At 52.8% G+C, this 21,813-nt stretch overlaps 1 protein-coding gene across 2 annotated transcripts in view; it reads right to left on the reverse strand.

The window, feature by feature from the left end:
• Positions 1-21,813, reverse strand: part of myo1ha (myosin IHa) — a 55,000-nt gene that overhangs the window by 1,441 nt on the left and 31,746 nt on the right. The window contains exons 18-29 of one of the 2 annotated variants that reach the window (XM_078421906.1): positions 20,352-20,472; positions 17,773-17,886; positions 16,890-16,966; positions 15,715-15,783; positions 13,478-13,562; positions 12,885-13,047; positions 11,401-11,484; positions 7,377-7,470; positions 6,570-6,625; positions 4,662-4,797; positions 2,748-2,818; positions 788-885 (exon numbers count right to left, since the gene is read on the reverse strand). In XM_078421906.1, coding sequence (XP_078278032.1) covers positions 788-885; positions 2,748-2,818; positions 4,662-4,797; positions 6,570-6,625; positions 7,377-7,470; positions 11,401-11,484; positions 12,885-13,047; positions 13,478-13,562; positions 15,715-15,783; positions 16,890-16,966; positions 17,773-17,886; positions 20,352-20,472 — 1,168 coding nt within the window. The remainder of the gene's footprint in view (positions 1-787; positions 886-2,747; positions 2,819-4,661; positions 4,798-6,569; positions 6,626-7,376; positions 7,471-11,400; positions 11,485-12,884; positions 13,048-13,477; positions 13,563-15,714; positions 15,784-16,889; positions 16,967-17,772; positions 17,887-20,351; positions 20,473-21,813) is intronic. The other variant, XM_078421905.1, reaches the window with a different exon arrangement.

Genomic DNA, 21,813 nt, shown 5'->3' on the forward strand with positions numbered 1-21,813 from the left:
GCGCCAGAGACCCCGCCTCCTCACAGCGCCAGAGACCATGCTCCTATCCTGACCTCGGCCGCTGTGTGTGTGCGTGCGAGGAGTAACTCAGCGGTCGGTGGATGGTAACTCAGCGGCCGGCAGGAGGTGATGGGTGGAAGAATGTTGGAAGGGAGGAGAGGCGGGGTAAAGCACCAGGGGTCTCTAGCCGGTCTTTGTCCCACCCCCCGCCTCTCTCTTCCAGCTTCCTCCTGCCCTGCTGCAATCAGTCTGAAGAATGGTCCCGACCTGAAACGTCACCTATCACATGGGCAACACGGTGGCGCAGCGGTAGAGTTGCTGCCTCACAGCGCCGGAGACCCGGGTTCCATCCTGACTACGGGTGCTGTCTGTACGGAGTTTGTACGTTCTCCCCGTGACCTGCGTGAGTTTTCCCACCCGAGACCTTCGGTTTCCTCCCACATTCCAAAGACGTGCGGGTTTGTAGGTTAATTGGCTTGGTATAAATATAAACATTGTCCTTAGTGTGTGTAGGATAGTGTTGGCGCGCGGGGATCGCTGGTCTGCGCGGACACGGTGGGCCGAAGGGGCCTGTTTCCGCGCTGTATATCTCTAAACTAAACTAAACTATCCATGTTCCCCAGAGATGCTGCCCGACCCGCTGAGTTCCTCCGGGACTTTGTGTCTTTATTTGTAAACCGGCATCAGCAGTTCCTCGCGTGTGCAAGTCTGGTCTCCTCGCTGTGGCCGTTAGCTCCGTGACCCCCTGGTGCGTTGTGTCGGCAAGGCCGGGCCTCTCTTTGCTCACCTTCCTTGCACGATCTTGAAACTGTTTTGCTTGCTGGCCATCGTGCAGAGCTTTGTCACGGTTTCAAAGACATGGTCACACTGTAGAATAACATCGCCCTGCGTGCACGAGAGAGACAGTCAGCGCGTTGCCAGCAGGCAGCGCTCACCACACCCCTGACACGATACGATACAACTTCACTCATCGCAGGCTGCCTTAACCAACCTGATCTCCCGGTGGCTCAGCACTTCAACTACCCCTCCCACTCCCAGTCTGACCTTTCTGTCCTGGGCCTCCTCCATTGTCAGCGCAAATTGGAGGAACAGCACCTGATATTTCGCTTGGACAGCTCGCACCCCAGCGGTATGAACATTGACTTCTCTAACTTCAGATAGCTCCTCTGTCCCTCTCTTTCCCCTCCCCCTTCCCAGTTCTCCCACCAGTCTTCCTGTCTCCGACTACATCCTATCTTCGTCCCGCCCCCCTCCCCTGACATCAGTCTGAGGAAGGGTCTCGACCCGAAACGTCGCCCGTTCCTTCTCTCCCGAGATGCTGCCTGACCCGCTGAGTTACTCCGGCATTTTGTGTCTACAGGAGGTAAATTGATCCAACAACGACAAGATACTTAAAACGTGAAATTAAAGTTAGGAGGGGAAAGTCCAGGATTGGGGGATGTGCAAAGATTGGTTAGGGTTGGGGGGGGGGGGGGAGGGGGGGAGTCAGTCTCAGTCTCAGTCTAGCCCATGACAGAAGGGGGAGGAGTTGTACAGTTTGATAGCCCCAGGGAAGAAGGATCTCCTGTGGCGATCGTTCTGTGCTCCATATCGGTGGGACCAGTCTGTTGCTGAAGGTGCTCCTCAGGTTGGCCGGTGTGTCACGGAGGGGGTGGGCTGTATTGTCCAGGATGCTCCGCAGTTTGAGGAGCGTCCTCCCCCCTCCAAGACCACCTCCCGTGAGCCCAACTCCAACTCCGCCCCCAGGACGTAGCCAGCCCTGTACATTGAAGACCTACCTACCCCCACACACATCTGCAATGTGCATCACTGGTCATGTCCCACACACTGCAGAACATATCGACACCGTCCGCAGTTCACGCTGCCTCGCAACGGCCGCCAGCATAAAATAAGGGCCAGCGTGTGAAGGGAGTGGGCGCGAAGGTGGAACAACGTAGAACTAGAGGCGGCGCGGTGGCGCAGCGGTAGAGTTGCTGCCTCACAGCGCCAGAGACCCGGGTTCCATCCAGACCACGGGCGCTGTCTGTACGGAGTTCGTACGTTCTCCCCGTGGGTTTTAGTTTAAGTTTTAGAGATACAGTGCAGAAAACAGGCCCTTCGGCCCACCGAGTCCGCGCCGACCAGCGATCCCCGCACACTAACGCTATCCCACACACGCGAGAGACAATTTACACTTACACCAAGCCCAATTAACCTACAAACCCGCACGTCTTTGGAGTGCGGGAGGAAACCGAAGATCCTGGAAAAAACCCACGGGGAGAACGTACAAACTCCGTACGGACGGCGCCCGTGGTCGGGATCGAACCCGGGTCTCCGGCGCTGCAAGCGCTGTGAGGCAGCAACTCTGCCGCTGCGCCACCGTGACCGCTGGGCTAGCTTACGGGGTGACCGCTGGGCTAGCTTACGGGGTGACCGCTGGTCGGCAGGGACTCGATGGGCCGAAGGGCCTGTTTCCATGCCGTGTATATCCAAACTGAACTGAAAATGGAACGGGAGGGATAGCAGATTAATCGGCCCTCTGGAAATCGCCCCTCGTGTGTGATGAGTGGATGCGGAGGTGGGATAGCACGGAACTAGCGGACGGCGCGGGCCGAAGGGCCTGTACCTCTCCAACAACTCAGGCTCTCTAACTACACCGGCTGCTGCACATCGCCCTACCCACCCCCCCCACATCCCCCCACATCCCCCCCACCCACCCAACCATCCTGACCGTGAGGAGGAGAGGAGAGATAGAACCGAATGGTTACTTTCTGCTTGTTGTTCTCACACGGCACGTGGATAACAAAGACGCCATCGCTCAGATTACTGACGGAGACACCTAAACCAAGGAGAGAGAGACACACACAGACAGTCAGCGGTTAGTGAGGCCCACAGTCTATAACTGCACCAGGCAGTGTACATGCACAAAACAAACCCCTTCGAATGATCCCGCATCCATACCACTGGGGCCAGGGGTTACGGGGAGAAGGCAGGAGAACAGGGTGAGGAGGGACAGAGCCATGATCGAATGGCGGAGTAGACTCGATGGGCCGAATGGCCTACTCAACACAGAAAATAGATGCAGGAGGCCATTCGGCCCTTCGAACCAACACCACCATTCAATAAACATGGCTGATCATCCTAAATCAGTTCCTGCTTTCTCCCCATATCCCTTGATTCCGTTAGCCCTAAAAGCTCTATCTAACTCTCTCTTGAATACGTCCAGTGAATTGGCCTCCACTGCCTTCTGTGACAGAGAATTCCACAGATCCACAACTCTCTGGGTGAAAAGGTTTTTCCTCATCTCAGTCCTAAATGGCCTCCCCTTTATTCTTAAACTGTGTGACCCCCCTGGTTCTGGACTCCCCCCAACATCGGGAACATTTTTCCTGCATCTAGCCTGTCCAATCCCTTAAGAATTTTAGATGTTGCTATAAAATCCCCTCTCATCCTTCTCAAGTCCAGTGAATATAAGCCCAGTCGACCCATTCTTAATTCTGCTGCTATCACTTGTTCCTCTGATTCACTGTGACACCGTGAGACACAGGAGCCACATGAGGCCATTCGGTCCATCGGGTATTTCTAAAGCGGAGGTTGACAGATTTAGTCTAGCTTAGTTTAGAGATACAGCGCGGAAACAGGCCCTTCGGCCCACCGAGTCCGTGCCGACCAGCGATCCCCGCACACTAACACTATCCTACACACACGAGTGACAATTTTACATTTATACCAAGCCAATTCACCTACAAACCTGCACGTCTTTAGCAGGTTTAGCAGCAAATAGGTGCAGGAGTAACACAAATGTTCGAATGTGGGAGTGTGGGAAGAAACCGGAGATCTCGGAGAAAACCCACGCAGGTCACGGGGTGAACGTACAAACTCCGTACGGACAAGCACCGGTAGTCAGGCTCGAGCTCGGGCCTGTGAGGCTGTGCCACCGTTTTTGATTAGTACGATTGTCAAAGGTTATGGGGAGAAGGCAGGTGAATGGGGTTGAGATTGAAAGATAGATCAGTCATGATCGAATGGCGGTGTGGACATGATGGCCCAGAAGGCCTAATTCTGCTCCTGTGACTTGTAAACATTTGAGTCTGCCCCACCATTAGATCATGGCAGATCTATTTTCCCCTCTCAACCCCATTCTCCTGCCTTCTCCCTGTAACCTTTGACAGATGATGCTCCGGTTTCATCCCACACTCCACAGAAGTGCATGTCTGTAGGTTAATTGGCTTCGGTAAAATTGTAAAATTGTCCCCAGTGTGTGCAGGATAGGGTCGCGGGCTGGGTGGGCCGGCAGGGCCTGTATCCCCCTCTCAAATCTAAAATCTTGCTTACCCACCCATCTGAGGTGTGCTGATGGATAGGAAGGATCTGCAGATGCTGGTTTAAAGAGTAGATAGGCACAAAGTGCCGGAGTAACTCAACGAGTCAGGCAGCGTCACTGGAGAGAAGGACTAGGTGACGTTTAGGGTCAGACCCCTTCTTAAGACTGAAAGATAGAGGGGGGGGTGGGTGGGTGGGTGGTGGGGTGGGGGGAGGTGGGTGGGTGGGGGGAGGGAGGAATAATCGGGAGGTGAGAAAAGGCCAGAAAAAAACATGGCCGACAAAAGATGACCTCCATAAGGGCGGAGTCCACAATGGCCCATGATGGTTTGATGATAGTGTTGATCGGAGTCCATTACCTTTGAGGGTGGAGTATTCGATCTTCTGTTTGATTTTGTCCTCTTCAACGATGTAGGCTTTGTTCTGCATTAGGAGCAGTTGCCTTGGTCTGGGTTTAAAGCCGTTCCGGTTGTATTTAATTACAGGAACACCGTACTGAAAATGAAGGAGGATAGATTTCAGTTTAGTTTAGAGATACAGCGCGGAAACAGGCCCTTCGGCCCACCGAGTCCGCGCCGACCAGCGATGCCCGCGCACTAACACTATCCTACACACACTCGGGAAAATTTACCTTTATACCAAAACCAAATTAACCGACAAACCCGCACGTCTTTGGAGTGTGGGAGGAAGCCGGAGATCTCAGAGAAAACCCACGCAGGTCACAGGGAGAACGTGCAAACTCCGTACAGACAGCACCCGTGGTCAGGACCGAACCCTGGTCGCTGGCGCTGTGAGGCAGCTGCTCTACCGCTGCGCCACCGTGTCACCTTAAAAACCTGTGAACACCAACTTGCTTTGCTGCAGCCATTTGGACATTGGGTTGCCAACTTTCTCACTTCCAAATAAGGGACAAGGTGACGTCACCGCCCCCGCGTCCCATTTGACCTCACCCAGCTAGCGGCCACGTGCTCCTGCTCCACCAATGGCGGCCGCCCGGGCCGGGAGACGGGCTGCTATGCAACCTCCATTAGGTGAACACACTCGGCCCCGCTCCACGAACACACTCCGTTAGCCTCCACTGTCCGGGCCTACAGAGGCCCCCTGGCCTACTTTGTCCGGGCCTACAGCGTCCGGGTCTACACTGTCTTTTTTTAAATTAATTCATTTTTTTAATCAAAAATATTTATTCAAATATTAAAATAATATATACAATACAATAAAACCAAAACAGTACCCACCACCAGAATACTATACAAACAAATATACCAATTGGAGCTATTATACAATTATATTACAATCCCCATCCAGGATACATCCAATCCCCCGCGGTGCCCAGCGGTCCCGGAGACCCCCAGGGTGCCCGTGGACAGCGCGCGGCCCCTCTCCAACACCACCCGGGCACGGACGTAACCCTGGAAAAGGGGTAGGCAGCCGGCTCGGGCAGAGCCCTCTTCCACCTGGCGCCGTGAGTCATGGATGGCCAGCTTGGCCAGGCCCAGGAGCAAACCAATAAGGACATCTTCAGCCCCCCCCCCTCTCCCCACCCTCTCCCATACGCACAGGGTGTCCAAAGATGAGGATGGTGGGTGAAAAGTGCAGCCAAAAAGCAAGGAGCAGCCCCTTTAGATATTGGAACAGGGGCTGCAACCTCACACACTCCATGTACACGTAGTACACAGACTCTTCCAACCCGCAAAAGTGGCAGGCGGCTGGCGAGTCTGTGAACCGCGCGAGGAACAGGTTGCAGGGGAGTCCTCGGTGCAATACCCTCCACCCCAGGTCCCCGATGGAGAGGGGCAGAATCCCTGCGTAGAGGGACCCCCACCGCGGGGCCCCCTCGCGACCGGAAGGCAACACCGACCGCCACTTAGTGTCCGGACGGTGGACCAGGGCGAGGAAGTGCAGGGTGTGGAGGAGGAGCCCGTACAGGAGGGCCTACACTGTCCGGGCCTACACTGTCCGGGCCTACACTGTCCGGGCCTACACTGTCCGGGCCTACACTGTCCGGGCCTACACTGTCCGGGCCTACACTGTCCGGGCCTACAGCGCCCCTCGGGCCTAATAGGTGACAAGGGCGGACCCGTACGGGACAAACCAATTTAGCCCAAAAAACGGGATGTCCCGGCTATTACGGGACAGTTGGCAACCATACCTGGACAACCGGTGACCCTGACCGTCCATGACCCCAACACCTCACTGACAGCGCGTGGCTGCCCGCCTGATGCCGACAGCCCTGCCGTGGTGTCTCGAGATGGGAGGAACCTCACCTTCATTCTCTCGTTACGAATGAGCTGCCGAGCCTTGGGGTTGATATCCTCCTCACCTGCGGGGCAGAAAAGATGTCAATAGCTTTATGTGTCACATCTGCAACTGCACAGTGAAATTCTTTATAGTTTAGTTTAGTTTAGTTTAGAGATACAGCGAGGAAACAGGCCCTTCAGCCCACCGAGTCCACGCCGACCAGCGATCCCCACACACTTACACTATCCTACACTCACTAGGGACAATTTACCATTTTTTTAAACCGAAACCAATGAACCTACAAACCTCAACGTCTTTGGAGTGTGGGGGGAAACCGGAGCACCCGGAGAAAACCCACGCAGGTCACGGGGCGAACGTACAAACTCCGTACAGACAGCACCTGTAGTCGGGATCGAAACCGGAGTTGTTCCTGTGATCTGGCTTCCCCTCTCCTCTCCTCTCCCCTCTCCTCTCCTCTCCCCTCCCCTCTCCTCACCCCTCCCCTCTCCCCTCTCCCCTCTCTCCTCTCTTCTCTCTCCTCTCCCGGCCATCTCTGTGTCTCGGGGGCGCCCCCTGCAGCCAACCTCGAAGCCTGCAGCTCACACTCCTACCGCCAGCCCTTGCTCCTCGCGCCCCACGTCCCCAGTGGCTCCCTCCCGGTTACGCCGACTGACCGGCCGGCAAGCCTTGGGGCGGGGTTACCAGCTACGCCGGGGACTACGGTGGATGCGCCGGGCTTTGCGGGCCGCTACACGGTGTAGAAGGGTGGGCAGTGGGAGAGAGACGGTGGATTTAGTGGCCGTTTCAGTGGACATAGTGAGTGCTGTACTTACGCAGTCGACTGTCACTGAAGGGCTTGGTCACACTCTGGAGATAACCATCCTTCTTCCCCTTGAACAGCGTGCTCGCCACAACCTTCTGCTGCATCTGACGAAACATTGGCATTTATTTCGAGAGGGCTTGCACACATTGACGTGATGCTCTAGGCTCCTCTACGAGGCGCTGGTTAGGCCGCATCTGGAATCTTGTGAGCAATTCTGGGCACCGTGTAACTGAGGAAGGACGTGCTGGCTCTGGAGAGGGTCCAGAGGAGGTTTTACAAGAATGATCCCGGGAATGAATGGGTTAACGAGCGTTTGTCGGCACTGGGCCTGTACTCGCTGGAGTTTAGAAGGATGAAGGGGGGACCTCATTGAAACGTACAGGCAGGAGAATGGGGATAGGAGGGAGAGATAGAATAGCCATGGTTGAATGGCGGAGTAGACTTGATGGGCCGAATGGCCTAATTCTACTCCTATCACTTGTTACGATCTTGTGAAACACTTTAAGTAAATAGACTGTTTTATTAGATCCTCATTGGAGACATCACAAAGTGCTGGAGTAACTCAGCGGGTCAGGCAGCATCTCTGGAGAGAAGGAATGGGTGACGTTTCAGGTTGAGACCCTTCTTCAGACTCGTCTCTAATCAGACTTTACTGGACTTTATCTTGCACTAAACATTATTCCCTTTCTCCTGCATCTGTACACTGTGAACGGCTCGATTGTAATCATGCATGGCCTTTCCGCTGAGTGGTTAGCACGCAACAAAAGCTTTTCACTGTACCTCGGTACACGTGACAATAAACTACACTCGACTGATTGTGGACATTGGACTTTGCCAATGGACCTGATGCGCTACAACGCAGAGAACTATATTCTGCACTCTTTGCTCGAGTTTGACCCGATTGTATTTACCAAAGTTAGACACAAAATGCTGGAGTAACTCAGCGGGACAGGCAGCATCTCTGGAGAGAAGGATTGGGTGACGTTTTGGGTCGAGACCCTTCTTCGTTTAGACATGGTACATCTGATCTGTTTGCATTCGTATATAGTATTTCTGATCTTATTGAATAGCATGCAAAATAAAGTTTGGATTTAGAGATACAGCGCGAAAACAGGCCCTTCGGCCCACTGACTCCGTACCGACCAGCGATCCCTGCACGCTAACACTGGTGGTGGGACAGGAGGTAAGACCGCCCAATGGTATTGATCCAACTAACGTTAGCAACACAAATTACAACAATAACTGTTTTATTCGATTCTGATCACAGACTCTCGCTTGGCATTGTTCCATTCGTTTAGTTTAGTTAAGTTTGGAGATACAGCGCGGAAACAGGCCCTTCGGCCCACCGAGTCCGTGCCGACCGCCGATCCCCGCACACTAGCACTATCCTACACACACTAGGGACAATTTACACTTACACCAGGCCAATTAACCTACAAACCTGCACGTCTTTGGAGTGTTGGGAGGAAACTAAACTGAACTGAACTGAACGCCCGTCGTCAGGATCGAACCCGGGTCTCTGGCGCTGCAAGGCAGCAGCTCTCCCGCTGCGCCACCGTGCCTGCCTCTGTTTTGACCCTGATTCGGAGTCTCAATAGACAATGGACAATAGACAATAGGTGCAGGAGGAGGCCATTCGGCCCTTCGAGCCAGCACCGCCATGTGATCATGGCTGATCATTCTCAATCAGTACCCCGTTCCTGCCTTCTCCCCATACTCCACTATCCTTAAGAGCTCTATCTAGCTCTCTCTTGAATGCATTCAGAGAATTGGCCTCCACTACCTTCTGAGGCAGAGAATTCCACAGATTTACAACTCTCTGACTGAAAAAGTTTTTCCTCATCTCCGTTCTAAATGGCCTACCCCTTATTCTTAAACTGTGGGCCCTGGTTCTGGACTCCCCCATCATTGGAACATGTTTCCTGCCTCTAACGTGTCCAACCCCTTAATAACCTTATATGTTTCGATAAGATCCCCTCTCATCCTTCTAAATTCCAGTGTATACAAGCCTAGTCGCTCCAGTCTTTCAACATACGACAGTCCCGCCATTCCGGGAAGTAACCTAGTAAACCTACGCTGCACGCCCTCAATAGCAAGAATATCCTTCCTCAAATTTGGAGACCAAAACTGCACACAGTACTCCAGGCGCGGTCTCACTAGGGCCATGTACAACTGATCTCGGAGAAAATCCACCCCAGGTCACGGGGAGAAGGTACAAACTCCGTACAGGCAGCGCCCGTGGTCGGGATCGAACCCGGTGCTCTGGTGCTGCAAGCGCCGTGAGGCAGCGACTCTACCACTGCGCCACCGTGACCGCCCGAGGGGCAAACCCACACATCTTTGCATCCACTCCCTACACACCTCTGAGGGCAATCTACAGAGGGCACGTCTAACCTGCAAACCCGCTGAGCTTTGGGATGTGGGAGGAAACCGGAGCACCTGGGGAAAACCCACGCAGGTCCCAAGGAGAACTTTTCTTCCGGGACCGCTGGGCACGGCGGTGGGGGGGGGGGTGTGGAATGCATCCATAATAAATAAGGATGGTGACATAGTTGTATAACAGTCTAATTAGCATTGAAGAATATTTGATCAGTCTGAAGAAGGGTCTCGACCCGAAACGTCGCCCATTCCTTCTCTCCTGAGATGCTGCCTTCAGCATTCAACACAATAGTCCCCAGCAGACTGGTTGAGAAGCTGATGGAACTGGGGCTTAGCACCCCTCTGTGTGCCTGGGTCCTGGACTTTCTCACCGCCAGGCCCCAAGTGGTCAGGATGGGGGAACACACATCTAGCTCCCTCACCCTGAACATAGGATCCCCCCAGGGCTGCGTCCTTAGCCCCCTACTGTACTCCCTGTACACACATGACTGTGGGGCCAGGTTCAGCTCAAACTCCATCATCAAGTTTGCTGATGACACTGTGGTGGTGGGCCGGATCTCCAACAACGATGAGAAGGCCTACCGGGAGGAGGTGGCTGATCTGGCACTCTGGTGTCAGGACAATAGCCTCCTCTTGAATGTCACTAAAACAAAGGAGCTGATTGTGGACTTCAGAAGGGCTAAACATCCAAGGACGTACACGCCACTGGAGATAGATGGGTCTATTGTGGATAGGGTGAGCAGTTTTAAATACTTGGGAGTCCGCATCGCAGAGGATCTGACGTGGGCAACGCACATTGCCGCACTGGTGGGTAAGGCTAAGCAGCGCCTTTACCACCTTAGACAGCTGAGGAAATTCAGAGTGTCTCTGAAGATCCTTCATTGCTTCTACTCTGGGGCTGTAGAGAGCATCCTGTCCGGCAACATCACAGTCTGGTTTGGGAACAGCTCTGCCCAGGACAGGATGGCCCTGCAGAGAGTAGTGCGTTCGGCAGAACGCACCATGGGAACTACACTCGTCCCCCTGCAGGACCTATACATCAGGAGGTGCAGATCCAGAGCAAGCAAGATCATGAGGGACCCCTGCCACCCCAGTAACGGACTGTTCCAGATGCTACGGTCAGGCAAACGCCTCCGCTGTCACGCTGTGAAAACGGAGAGGATGAGACGGAGCTTCTTCCCACAGGCCATCAGGACTGTCAACTTTTATAACCCCAGAGACTAAATTTTTGTCGACACTAATAGTAACTTATTAACTTTATTTATATGCTGTAACTGTAATTCTTTTTGTGCACAACCCGCAGGCATTGCCACTTTCATTTCACTGCACATCGTGTATGTGTATGTGACAAATAAATTTGACTTGACTTGACTTGACTTGCCTGACCCGCTGAGTTACTCCAGCATTTTGTAAATAAATACCTTCGATTTGTACCAGCATCTGCAGTTATTTTCCTACAATTAGTGTTGAAGAACATTTGTCTGACTTGTGTTATGCTGGTGGGTTTTATTTTGATTTGTTTCGTACTGTACAATATTGTCGTAAATAATTGAGTAAGTTATTTTTGGTTAAAAGGAAGGAGTACTTTCCAATATTCCTCGGTACACGTGACCATAATAAACCTGAACCTAAACCACTTTAAAAAGTGCACTTACCTGCAGTTTTCTTTGGGCTGTAATCCCCCTGCAGTATTTCCGAACCAGGGTTCGCATTTGTAGCTTCCTTAGTAGCTCTGAGGCCTGCAGAAACAAAACGTCAAGCAAATGCTCTGCCAGTCTCTGTTGTCAGGGGTTACGGGGAGAAGGCAGGAGAATGGGGTTAGGAGGGAGAGATAGATCAGGCGTGATTGAATGACGGAGTGGACTTGATGGGCCGAATGGCCTAATCCTGCTCCTATCGCTCATGACCTCTGTGGTCTTGGTCTCAGAGGCTTCGCCTTCCCCTTGTAATTCTTCAGCCAAACCACCAGGAGGCGAATCCCACTCTTCCCTTCAATCTTTAGACTTTAGGCTTTAGAGATAACAGGCCCTTCGGCCCACCGAGTCCGCGCCGACCAGCCATCACCCCGTACACTAGCACTGTCCCACACACACACCAGGGTGTGTTACAATCTTACAATTTTACCAAAGGCAATTAACCTACAAACCTGCACGTCTTTGGGATGTGGGAAGAAAAACCGGACCACCCGGGAAAAACCCACGCAGGTCACGGGGAGAACGTACAAACTCCGAATTTTGAGCGATTTCTGTATTTACAATGAAAGAGAGATGAATATTGGTGGGAGGGAACCTGCAGCTTGTGTGTAAATGTAACTAACAAACTGTTGGCAGGATCGACACAAAATGCTGGAGTAACTCAGCGGGTGGGGTTGCCAACAGTCCCGTATTAGCCGGGACATCCCGTATTTTGGGCTAAATTGGCTTGTCCCGTACGGGACCGGCCTTGTCCCGTATTAGGCCCGGGGAGCGCTGTGGGCCCGGACGTTGTAGGCTCGGACAGTGTAGGTAGGGAAAAATCTGCAGATGCTAGTTAAAATCTGTGCCGACCTTTGGACAGTGTAGGCCCGGACAGTGTAGGCCCGGGTGCCGCCTAACGGAGGTTGCCTAGCAACCCGACTCCGGGGTGGCCACCATTGGTGGAGCAGGAGCACGCGGCCGCTGGCTGGGTGAGGTGGGGCGTGCGCGGGTCGGTGACGTCACTTTGTCCCGTAATTGGGAGTGCTATAGTTGGCACCCCTATCAGCGGATCAGGCAGCTTCTCTGGAGAAAATGGAAGGGTGACGTTTCGGGTTGGGACCTTTCTTCAGAAGTGATAGGAGCAGAATTAGGCCATTCGGCCCATCAGGTCTACTCCACCATTCAATCATGGCTGATCCATCTCTTGCTCCTAACCCCATTCTCCTGCCTTCTCCCCGTAACCCCTGACACCCGTACTGATCAAGTCCATGTTACTCTAGCATGTTGCGACTATCTTTGGTAATAACCAGCACCTGCGGTTCCTTTTCATTAGGCCATTCGGCCCTTCGTGATCCATGCTTGCTCCCGGTAGAGCAATCTCTTTGTACCTATAGGAATTATCACTCTATGAGTTGAGGTGAAGCAATGGGTGTGGAACTTCTGTCTCCAGGGCTCCAGCTTACCGTTGCCAGAAAGGCAGGAGGCTTGAGCCATGATTTTTTATCCAGAAGATTCTTTGGCAGCTTTTTCCTGAGGTTCATCAGGTAGTTATATCGAGCGAAGGCCAGGTAGTCTTTATTCTCCGGGCACACAGGCTGATTTCTGAGCATGAACCCTTTAATAAATCTGTCAAAAAAAGATACAAGTTGGAATTTTCTGGCTCGACTCACACCCAATATTTGTCTTTACTTAGATAGGCACAGGCACAAAATTAGACTGCTCGTAGGCCAGTGGTGAGTCTATCTGACAAGTCGGTTTCGTTTCGTTTAGAGATACAGTTTGTAGGCAGGCCCTTCGGCCCATCGAGTCCACTCCGACCAGCACACCTAACCCTGTCCCACACACACCAGGGACAACTTACACTTACACCAAGCCAATTAACCTTAAGGCAGCATCTCTGGAGAGAAGGAATGGGCCGAGGAAGGGTCTCGACCCGAGACGTCGCCCACTCCTTCTCTCCAGAGATGCTGCCTGTCCCGCTGAGTGACTCCGGCATCTGGCGTCTACTTTCCTTTTATTCGGGGGGGGGGGGGTGTTTAAGGATCAGGCCACGTACTTTTTGATGACTTTTACAGCCCACGCTCTCTTCCCGGCGTCCTGTCGTGCTTGAATTCCCCTCCAACAGGTCTCGATCTTGATCGCTGTAGGAAAATAACAAGTCTACGATCAGTTCCTCTGGGGAATATTCTCCCAGCCAGGGGTGCAGTAGCTGACCGGAGCGCCCCTCTGTAACAAAAAAACGTCAAAATAAACAGCGGGGGATTTTAACTGACGGGGAATTTAACAGCGGCCGCCCGGGCAGCAGCTACAGCTCCGGCACCTAAACAATTACCACTGCGACACTGGTCCCAACTAATGTGGCACGGTGGTGCAGCGGTAGAGTTGCTGCCTCACAGCGCCAGAGACCTGGGTTCCATCCCGACTACGGGCGCTGTCCGTACGGAGTTTGTACGTTCTCCCCGTGACCTGCGTGGGTTTCCTCCGAGACCTTCTGTTTCCTCCCGCACTCCAAAGACGCGCGGGTTTGTAGATTAATCGTAAATGTAAATTGTCCCCAGTGTGTGTGTGTGTGGGATAGCGTTAGTGTGCGGGGATCGCTGGTCGGCGCGGACTCGGTGGGCCGAAGGGCCTGTTTCCGCGCTGTATCTCTAAACGAAACTAAACTAAGCTAACGGAACAATGCCAAGCGAGAGTCCGTGATCAGAATCAAATAAAACAGTGAATGTTTTAATTTGTGTCGCTAACGTTAGTTGGATCAATACCATCAGTATCACCTCCTGGTCCCACCTCCCGACCCCTGCCATTCGCTGTGTACTATGCCTAAAAAACCAACAGGCCACCAGAATGAAGAAGGGTCTCGACCCGAAACATCACCCATTCCTTCTCTCCAGGGATGCTGCCTGTCTGTCCCGCTGAGTTACCTCAGCATTTTAGAAACATAGAAACATAGAAAATAGGTACAGGAGTAGGCCATTCGGCCCTTCGAGCCTGCACCGCCGTTCAATATGATCATGGCTGATCATCCAACTCAGTATCCCGTACCTGCCTTCTCTCCATACCCCCTGATCCCTTTAGCCACAAGGGCCACATCTAACTCCCTCTTAAATATAGCCAATGAACTAGCCTCAACTACCTTCTGTGGCAGAGAATTCCACAGATTCATCACTCTGTGTGAAAAATGACTTTCTCATCTCGGTCCTAAAAGACTTCCCCCTTATCCTTAAACTGTGACCCCTTGTTCTGGACTTCCCCAACATCGGGAACAATCTTCCTGCATCTAGCCCGTCCAACCCCTTAAGAATTTTGTAAGTTTCTATAAGATCCCCCCTCAATCTTCTAAATTCCAGCGAGTACAAGCCGAGCCTATCCAGTCTTTCTTCATATGAAAGTGCTGCCATCCCAGGAATCAATCTGGTGAACCTTCTCTGTACTCCCTCTATGCTCTATCTAGCGCGCCAGAATTATCCAAATAGATCCAGACTTGACAGCCAGTCGAGAAACCGTTCCTCAACACATCCCAACTTGTCTCCAAGCAAGACCAAACGGAGATCCTTTCAGGTGGGGCAGGGGTTCGCTTGCACCTCCTCCAACCTCATCTACTGTATCCGCTGTTCCGGGTGTGGACTCCTGTACATCGGCGAGACCCAAGCGCAGGCTCGGCGATCGTTTGGCTGAACACCTCCGCTCAGTCCGCCTTAACCTACCTGATCTCCCGGTTGCCAAACACTTTAACTTCCCCCCCCCCTTCCCATTCCCAATCTGACCTTTCTGTCCTGGGCCTCCTCCATTGTCAGAGTGAGGTCCAGCGCAAATTGGAGGAACAGCACCTCATATTTCACTTGGGCAGCTCACAGCCCAGCGGTATGAACATTGATTACTCTGACTTCACACAGTGGTCACTCCCTGCCCTGCCGAGCTCACGTTCCTGGATAAGATTCAACCGGTCATGGTGGTGCAGCGGTAAAGTTGCTGCCTTACAGCGAATGCAGCGCCGGAGACCCGGGTTCGATCCCGACTACGGGCGCTGTCTGTACGGAGTTTGTACGTTCTCCCCATGACCTGCGTGGGTTTTCTCCCACATCTTCGGTTTCCTTCCACACTCCAAAAGACGTAGGCTAATTGGCATGGTAAATGTAAAAATTGTCCCTAGTGCGTGTAGGATAATGCTAGTGTGTGGGGATCGCTGGTCGGCGCGGACCTGGTGGGCCGAAGGGCCTGTTTCCGCGCTGTATCTCTAAACTAAACTAAGGCAAAAGGAAGGAGACATTTAGACATTTAGACATTTCCTCTTACCTGCCTTTTTCTGCTTCTGAAACTCTCCCCTCTGGAGCTTGCCTCTATATCTAGCCTGCAACTTGGCAACTGAAAGAAAGCACACAATGAGATGTCCCTCACAGCCACGGCACCCAGGAAAGTTCCAATACCCTTCTCGAGGATGTGATAGGGGGTGATCTCATAGAGGTGTGCAAAATCATGAGAGGAATAGATCGGGTAGACGCACAGAGTCTCTTGCCCAGAGTAGGGGAATCGAGGAGCAGAGGACATGGGTTCAAGGTGAAGGGGGAAAGATTCAATTGGAATCTGAGGGGTAAATTTTTCACGCAGAGGGTGGTGGGTGTATGGAACGAGCTGCCAGAGGAGGTAGTCGAGGCTGGGACTATCCCAACATTTAAGAAACAGTTGGACAGGTACATGGATAGGACAGGTTTGGAGGGATATGGACCAAGCGCAAGGTAGGTGGGACTGGTGTAGCTGGGGCATGTTGGCCGGTGTGGGCAAGTTGGGCCGAAGGGCCTGTTTCCACGCTGTATCACTCTATAGCTCTATAACTCTAAATAAGCAACAATGATTTGCAATTGCATTAATTTTAGCAAAAGAAAGTGTTAAAGATGTCTGATGGGCAACTCAGACGAGAAAGCCCAGAGAGCTTTAGGCAGCAAATTTCAGTCAAAATCTCAACAGCTGAAGGAACAATCTTCGGAGGGAAGTGATGGAAAAACAGAAACAGAAAATAGGTGCAGGATTAGGCCATTCGGCCCTTCGAGTCCACACCGCCATTCAATATGATCATGGCTGACCATCCAGAATCTGTACCCCGTTCCTGCTCTCTCCCCATATCCCTTGATTCCATTAGCCCGAACAGCTAAATCTAACTCTCTCTTGAACACATCCAGTGAATCGGCCTCCACTGCCTTCTGTGGCGGAGAATTCCACAGATTCACAACTCTCTGGGCCAAGATAAGTTTTTCCTCATCTCAGTCCTAAATGGCCTACTCCTTATTCTTAAACTGTGACCCTTGGTTCTGGACTCCCCCAACATGGGGATCTTTTATCCTGCATCTACCCTGTCCAATCCCTTAAGAAGTTTACATGTTTCTACAAGATCCCCTCTCGTCCTTCTAAATTCCAATGAATATAAGCCCAGTCGATCCATTCTTTCATTCTGTGTCAGTCCCACATCTTCTCACCCAAGGCATTCTTGCTGGCTTGATAGGCATCTTCAGTGGCAAATAAAGTCTTTGGGAATCGAATAAATATCTTTGTTCTGTAAAACAAAATAAGCTGATTTCAGTTTTTTAGTTGGGTTTAGAGACACAGCGCGAAAGAAACGGCTCCTTCGTCCCACCGAGTCCGCGCCGACCAGCGATCCCCGCGCACTAACACTATCCTACACACACTGGAGACGATTTACAATTTTACCAAGCCAATTAACCTACAATCCTGCACGCCCTTGGAGTGCGGGAGGAAACCGGAGCACCCGGAGAAAACCCACGCAGGTCATGGGGGGGGAACGCCCGCACAAACTCGGTTCAGACTGCACCCGTAGTCAGGATCGAACCCGGGTCTCCGGCGCTGTAGGGCAGCAACTCTACCGCTGCGCCACCCTTTGTGCCACAGTCCTGCCCTAATACTCTTTCCACCGACTGGTTAGAAACACAGGGTATGTTGCACTTAGTGAATAGAGAATAGTGAAAGGCCTGGATAGAGTGGATGTGGAGAGGATGTTTCGACTAGTGGGAGAGTCTAGGACTAGAGGTCACAGCCTCAGAATTAAAGGGCGTTCTTTTAGGAAGGAGATGAGGAGGAATTTCTTTAGTCAGAGGGTGGTGAATCGTTGGGATTCTTTGCCACAGAAGGCAGTGGAGGCCAAGTCGGTGGATATATTTAAGGCCGTGATAGATGGATTCTTGATCAGTGCGGGTGTCAGGGGGTAACGGGGAAAAAGCAGGAGAGTGGGGTTAGGAGGGGGGGAGATAGATCAGCCTCGATTGAATGGCGGAGTAGACTTGATGGGCCGAACGGCCTAATTCTGCTCCTATCACTTGCGATCTTATGACCTTATGATCTTACTTTCCCATCTTGTATTCTTCCTGCTTGTAGCCAATATGTTTCACCAGTTGTTCAACTCCCTGTGATGCGGGTCCATGCCAGTTTGGCCACGTGTCTGGGCACAGCATTTTGTACCTGCAGGATAAGAACATCAACGTCTCAATGTGAAGCATGTCATCCCGGAATGGCGGGACTGTCAGAAGTTGGAGCGACTAGGCTGGAATTTAGAAGGATGAGAGGAGATCTTATCGAAACGTATAAGATTATTAAGGGGTTGGACACGTTAGAGGCAGGAAACATGTTCCCAATGTTGGGGGAGTCCAGAACCAGGGGCCACACAGTTTAAGAATAAGGGGTAGGCCATTTAGGACAGAGATGAGGAAAAAGTTTTCAGTCAGAGAGTTGTGAATCTGTGGAATTCTCTGCCTCAGAAGGCAGTGGGGGCCAATTCTCTGAATGCATTCAAGAGAGAGCTAGATAGAACTCTTAAGGATAGCGGAGTCAGGGGGTATGGGGAGAAGGCAGGAACGGGGTACTGATTGAGAATGATCAGCCATGATCACATTGAATGGTGGTGCTGGCTCAAAGGGCCGAATGGCCTCCTCCTCCTCCCGTACAAAGAAGGACGCAAAGTGCCAGAGTAACACCTGGGGGCGGCACGGTGGTGCAGCGGTAGAGCTGCTGCCTCGTAGCTCCAGGGTCACCGGTTCAATCCTGACCACGGGCGCTGTCTGTACGGAGTTTGCACGTTCTCCCCGTGACCACCTGTGTTTTCTCCGGGTGCTCCGGTTTCCTCCCACGCTCATTTAGTTCAGTTTAGTTTAGAGATACAGCGCAGAAACAGGCCCTTCGGCCCACCGACTCTGCGCCGACCAGCGATCCCCGCACACTAACACTATCCTACACACACTAGGGACAATTTACAATTTAACCAAAGCCAATTAATCTATAACCCTGTATATATTTAGGCTTTGGTATGTGGATGGAAACTGGAGCACCCAGGGAAAACCCACGCAGGTCACGGGCAGAACGTACAAACGTCGTACGGACAGCAGCCGTGGTCGGGATCGAACCGGGTCTCTGACGCTGTGAGGCAGCAACTCTACCGCTGCGCCACCTCTGTGCAAAAACAGTCGTGATTGCACTGGAGACTGAGGGCAGAATGGTTTACGTAAGTGCGTTTATGTAAGAGAGAGTTTCTGTAAGAGAGAGTTTATTTAAGAGAGAGTTTCGGTAAGCGAGAGTTTCTGTAAGAGAGAGTTTATTTAAGAGAGTTTATTTAAGAGAGAGTTTATGTAAGAGAGAGTTTATTTAAGAGAGAGTTTATTTAAGAGAGAGTTTATTTAAGAGAGTGTTTATTTAAGAGAGAGTTTCGGTAGGAGAGAGTTAATATAAGAGAGAATTTATGCAAGAGAGAGAGTTTACGTAAGAGAGAGTTTATGTAAGCCGCCTGTAGTGTGAGTTGCCTGTAGTGTGAGTTGCCTGTAGTGTGAGCCCCATGTAGTGTGAGCCCCATGTAGTGTGAGTTGCCTGTAGTGTGAGCCCCATGTAGTGTGAGCTGCCTGTAGTGTGAGTTGCCTGTAGTGTGAGCTGCCTGTAGTGTGAGCCCCATGTAGTGTGAGCCCCATGTAGTGTGAGTTGCCTGTAGTGTGAGCCCCATGTAGTGTGAGCTGCCTGTAGTGTGAGTTGCCTGTAGTGTGAGCTGCCTGTAGTGTGAGTCAAGCCGCCTGTAGTGTGAGTTGCCTGTAGTGTGAGCCCCATGTAGTGTGAGTTGCCTGTAGTGTGAGCCCCATGTAGTGTGAGCCCCATGTAGTGTGAGTTGCCTGTAGTGTGAGCCCCATGTAGTGTGAGCTGCCTGTAGTGTGAGCTGCCTGTAGTGTGAGTCAAGCCGCCTGTAGTGTGAGTTGCCTGTAGTGTGAGTTGCCTGTAGTGTGAACCCCTAGTGTGAGTTGCCTGTAGTGTGAGATGCCTGTAGTGTGAGCCCCTAGTGTGAGTTGCCTGTAGTGTGAGTTGCCTGTAGTGTGAGTTGCCTGTAGTGTGAGCCCCTAGTGTGAGCCCCTAGTGTGAGTTGCCTGTAGTGTGAGTTGCCTGTAGTGTGAGCTGCCTGTAGTGTGAGATGCCTGTAGTGTGAGTTGCCTGTAGTGTGAGTTGCCTGTGGTGTGAGTTGCCTGTAGTGTGAGCCCCCTGTAGTGTGAGCTGCCTGTAGTGTGAGTTGCCTGTGGTGTGAGTTGCCTGTGGTGTGAGTTGCCTGTAGTGTGAGTTGCCTGTAGTGTGAGTTGCCTGTAGTGTGAGTTGCCTGTAGTGTAAGTCAAGCCGCCTGTAGTGTGAGTAAGAGAGTGTCTGCATCCTCCAAACAAAACAAGTATCCTGGCAACATCTCCAATCCTGGCAACATCCTCGTAAATCTTCTCTGCGCCCTTTCCAGCTTGACAACATCTCTCCTACAACACGGTGCCCAGAGCTGAGCACAATACTCTGAATGCAGCGTCACCAAGGCCTTGTACAACTACAGCATGCACGACCTCCCAACCTCTGTGCTCCCTCTGCCTTTCACTCCCGAAACAGCCATTTCAACAGCCATGCTTGGCTGGAGCCCTCACCTTTTCAAGAAGGCGTCGAACTTTCTGCGGTAGGCGAATCCAGCCCGCCTGACACGCAGGTGCTCCATGAGGCCGAGATACTTCACCTGATGCCTGACCAGCACGTTGTCAAACCTGCCTGTGGTGACAGAGGGAGAGAGGAGGGTGGAAGGAGAGAGGGGAGGGGGTGGAAGGAGAGAGGGGGTGGAAGGAGAGAGGGGAGAGGGTGGAAGGAGAGGGGGGGAGGGGGTGGAAGGAGAGAGGGGAGGGGGTGGAAGGAGAGAGGGGAGAGGGTGGAAGGAGAGAGGGGAGAGGGTGGAAGGAGAGAGGGGAGAGGGTGGAAGGAGAGAGGGGAGGGGGTGGAAGGAGAGAGGGGAGGGGGTGGAAGGAGAGAGGGGAGAGGGTGGAAGGAGAGAGGGGAGAGGGTGGAAGGAGAGAGGGGAGGGGGTGGAAGGAGAGAGGGGAGGGGGTGGAAGGAGAGAGGGGAGAGGGTGGAAGGAGAGAGGGGAGGGGGTGGAAGGAGAGAGGGGAGGGGGTGGAAGGAGAGAGGGGAGAGGGTGGAAGGAGAGAGGGGAGAGGGTGGAAGGAGAGAGGGGAGGGGGTGGAAGGAGAGAGGGGGTGGAAGGAGAGAGGGGAGGGGGTGGAAGGAGAGAGGGGAGAGGGTGGAAGGAGAGGGGGGGAGGGGGTGGAAGGAGAGAGGGGAGAGGGTGGAAGGAGAGGGGGGGAGGGGGTGGAAGGAGAGAGGGGAGAGGGTGGAAGGAGAGAGGGGAGAGGGTGGAAGGAGAGAGGGGAGGGGGTGGAAGGAGAGAGGGGAGAGGGTGGAAGGAGAGAGGGGAGGGTGGAAGGAGAGAGGGGAGAGGGTGGAAGGAGAGGGGGGGGTGGGGCGCAGGGAGGGGGGAGGTGGAAAGGGAGGGGGAGGGGCGCAGGGAGGGGGGAGGTGGAAAGGGAGGGGGAGAGGATTTGGAATGAAGAGAAGGGGAATAAATTAGTTTCCGCAGGAACAAGGAAGTGCAGATGCCGGTTTACAAAATAAATCACAAAGTGCCGGAGGAACGCCGCGAGTCAAGCAGCACCTCTGGGAAACATGGACCTCTCCCGGCAGCTCGTCCCATACACCCACCACCCTTTGTGTGACAATGGTAGCCCTGGCGCTCCTATAATCTCTCTCCCCCTCTCCTTAAAACTGCATCCTCTGATCCTCGACTCTACCACCCTGGGCAAGAGACTCCACGCGTGGTTACCAGTGCAGGGAGGAACTGCAGGTGCTGGTTTCAACTGAAGGCAGACACAAAATGCTGGAGTAACTCAGTGGGACGGGCAGCATCTCTGGAGGGAAGGAATGGGTGACGTTTTCGGGTCGCGACCCTTCTTCAGACCAAGGGTCTCGACCCGAAAACGTCACCCATTCCTTCGTTCCAGAGATGCTGCCCGTCCCGCTGAGTTACTCCAGCGTTGTGTGTCTGTCTTCAGGTTTGTAGGTTAA

The sequence above is a fragment of the Rhinoraja longicauda genome, chromosome 25 (genome assembly GCF_053455715.1).
Source record: "Rhinoraja longicauda isolate Sanriku21f chromosome 25, sRhiLon1.1, whole genome shotgun sequence".
Classification (NCBI taxonomy): domain Eukaryota; kingdom Metazoa; phylum Chordata; class Chondrichthyes; order Rajiformes; family Arhynchobatidae; genus Rhinoraja; species Rhinoraja longicauda.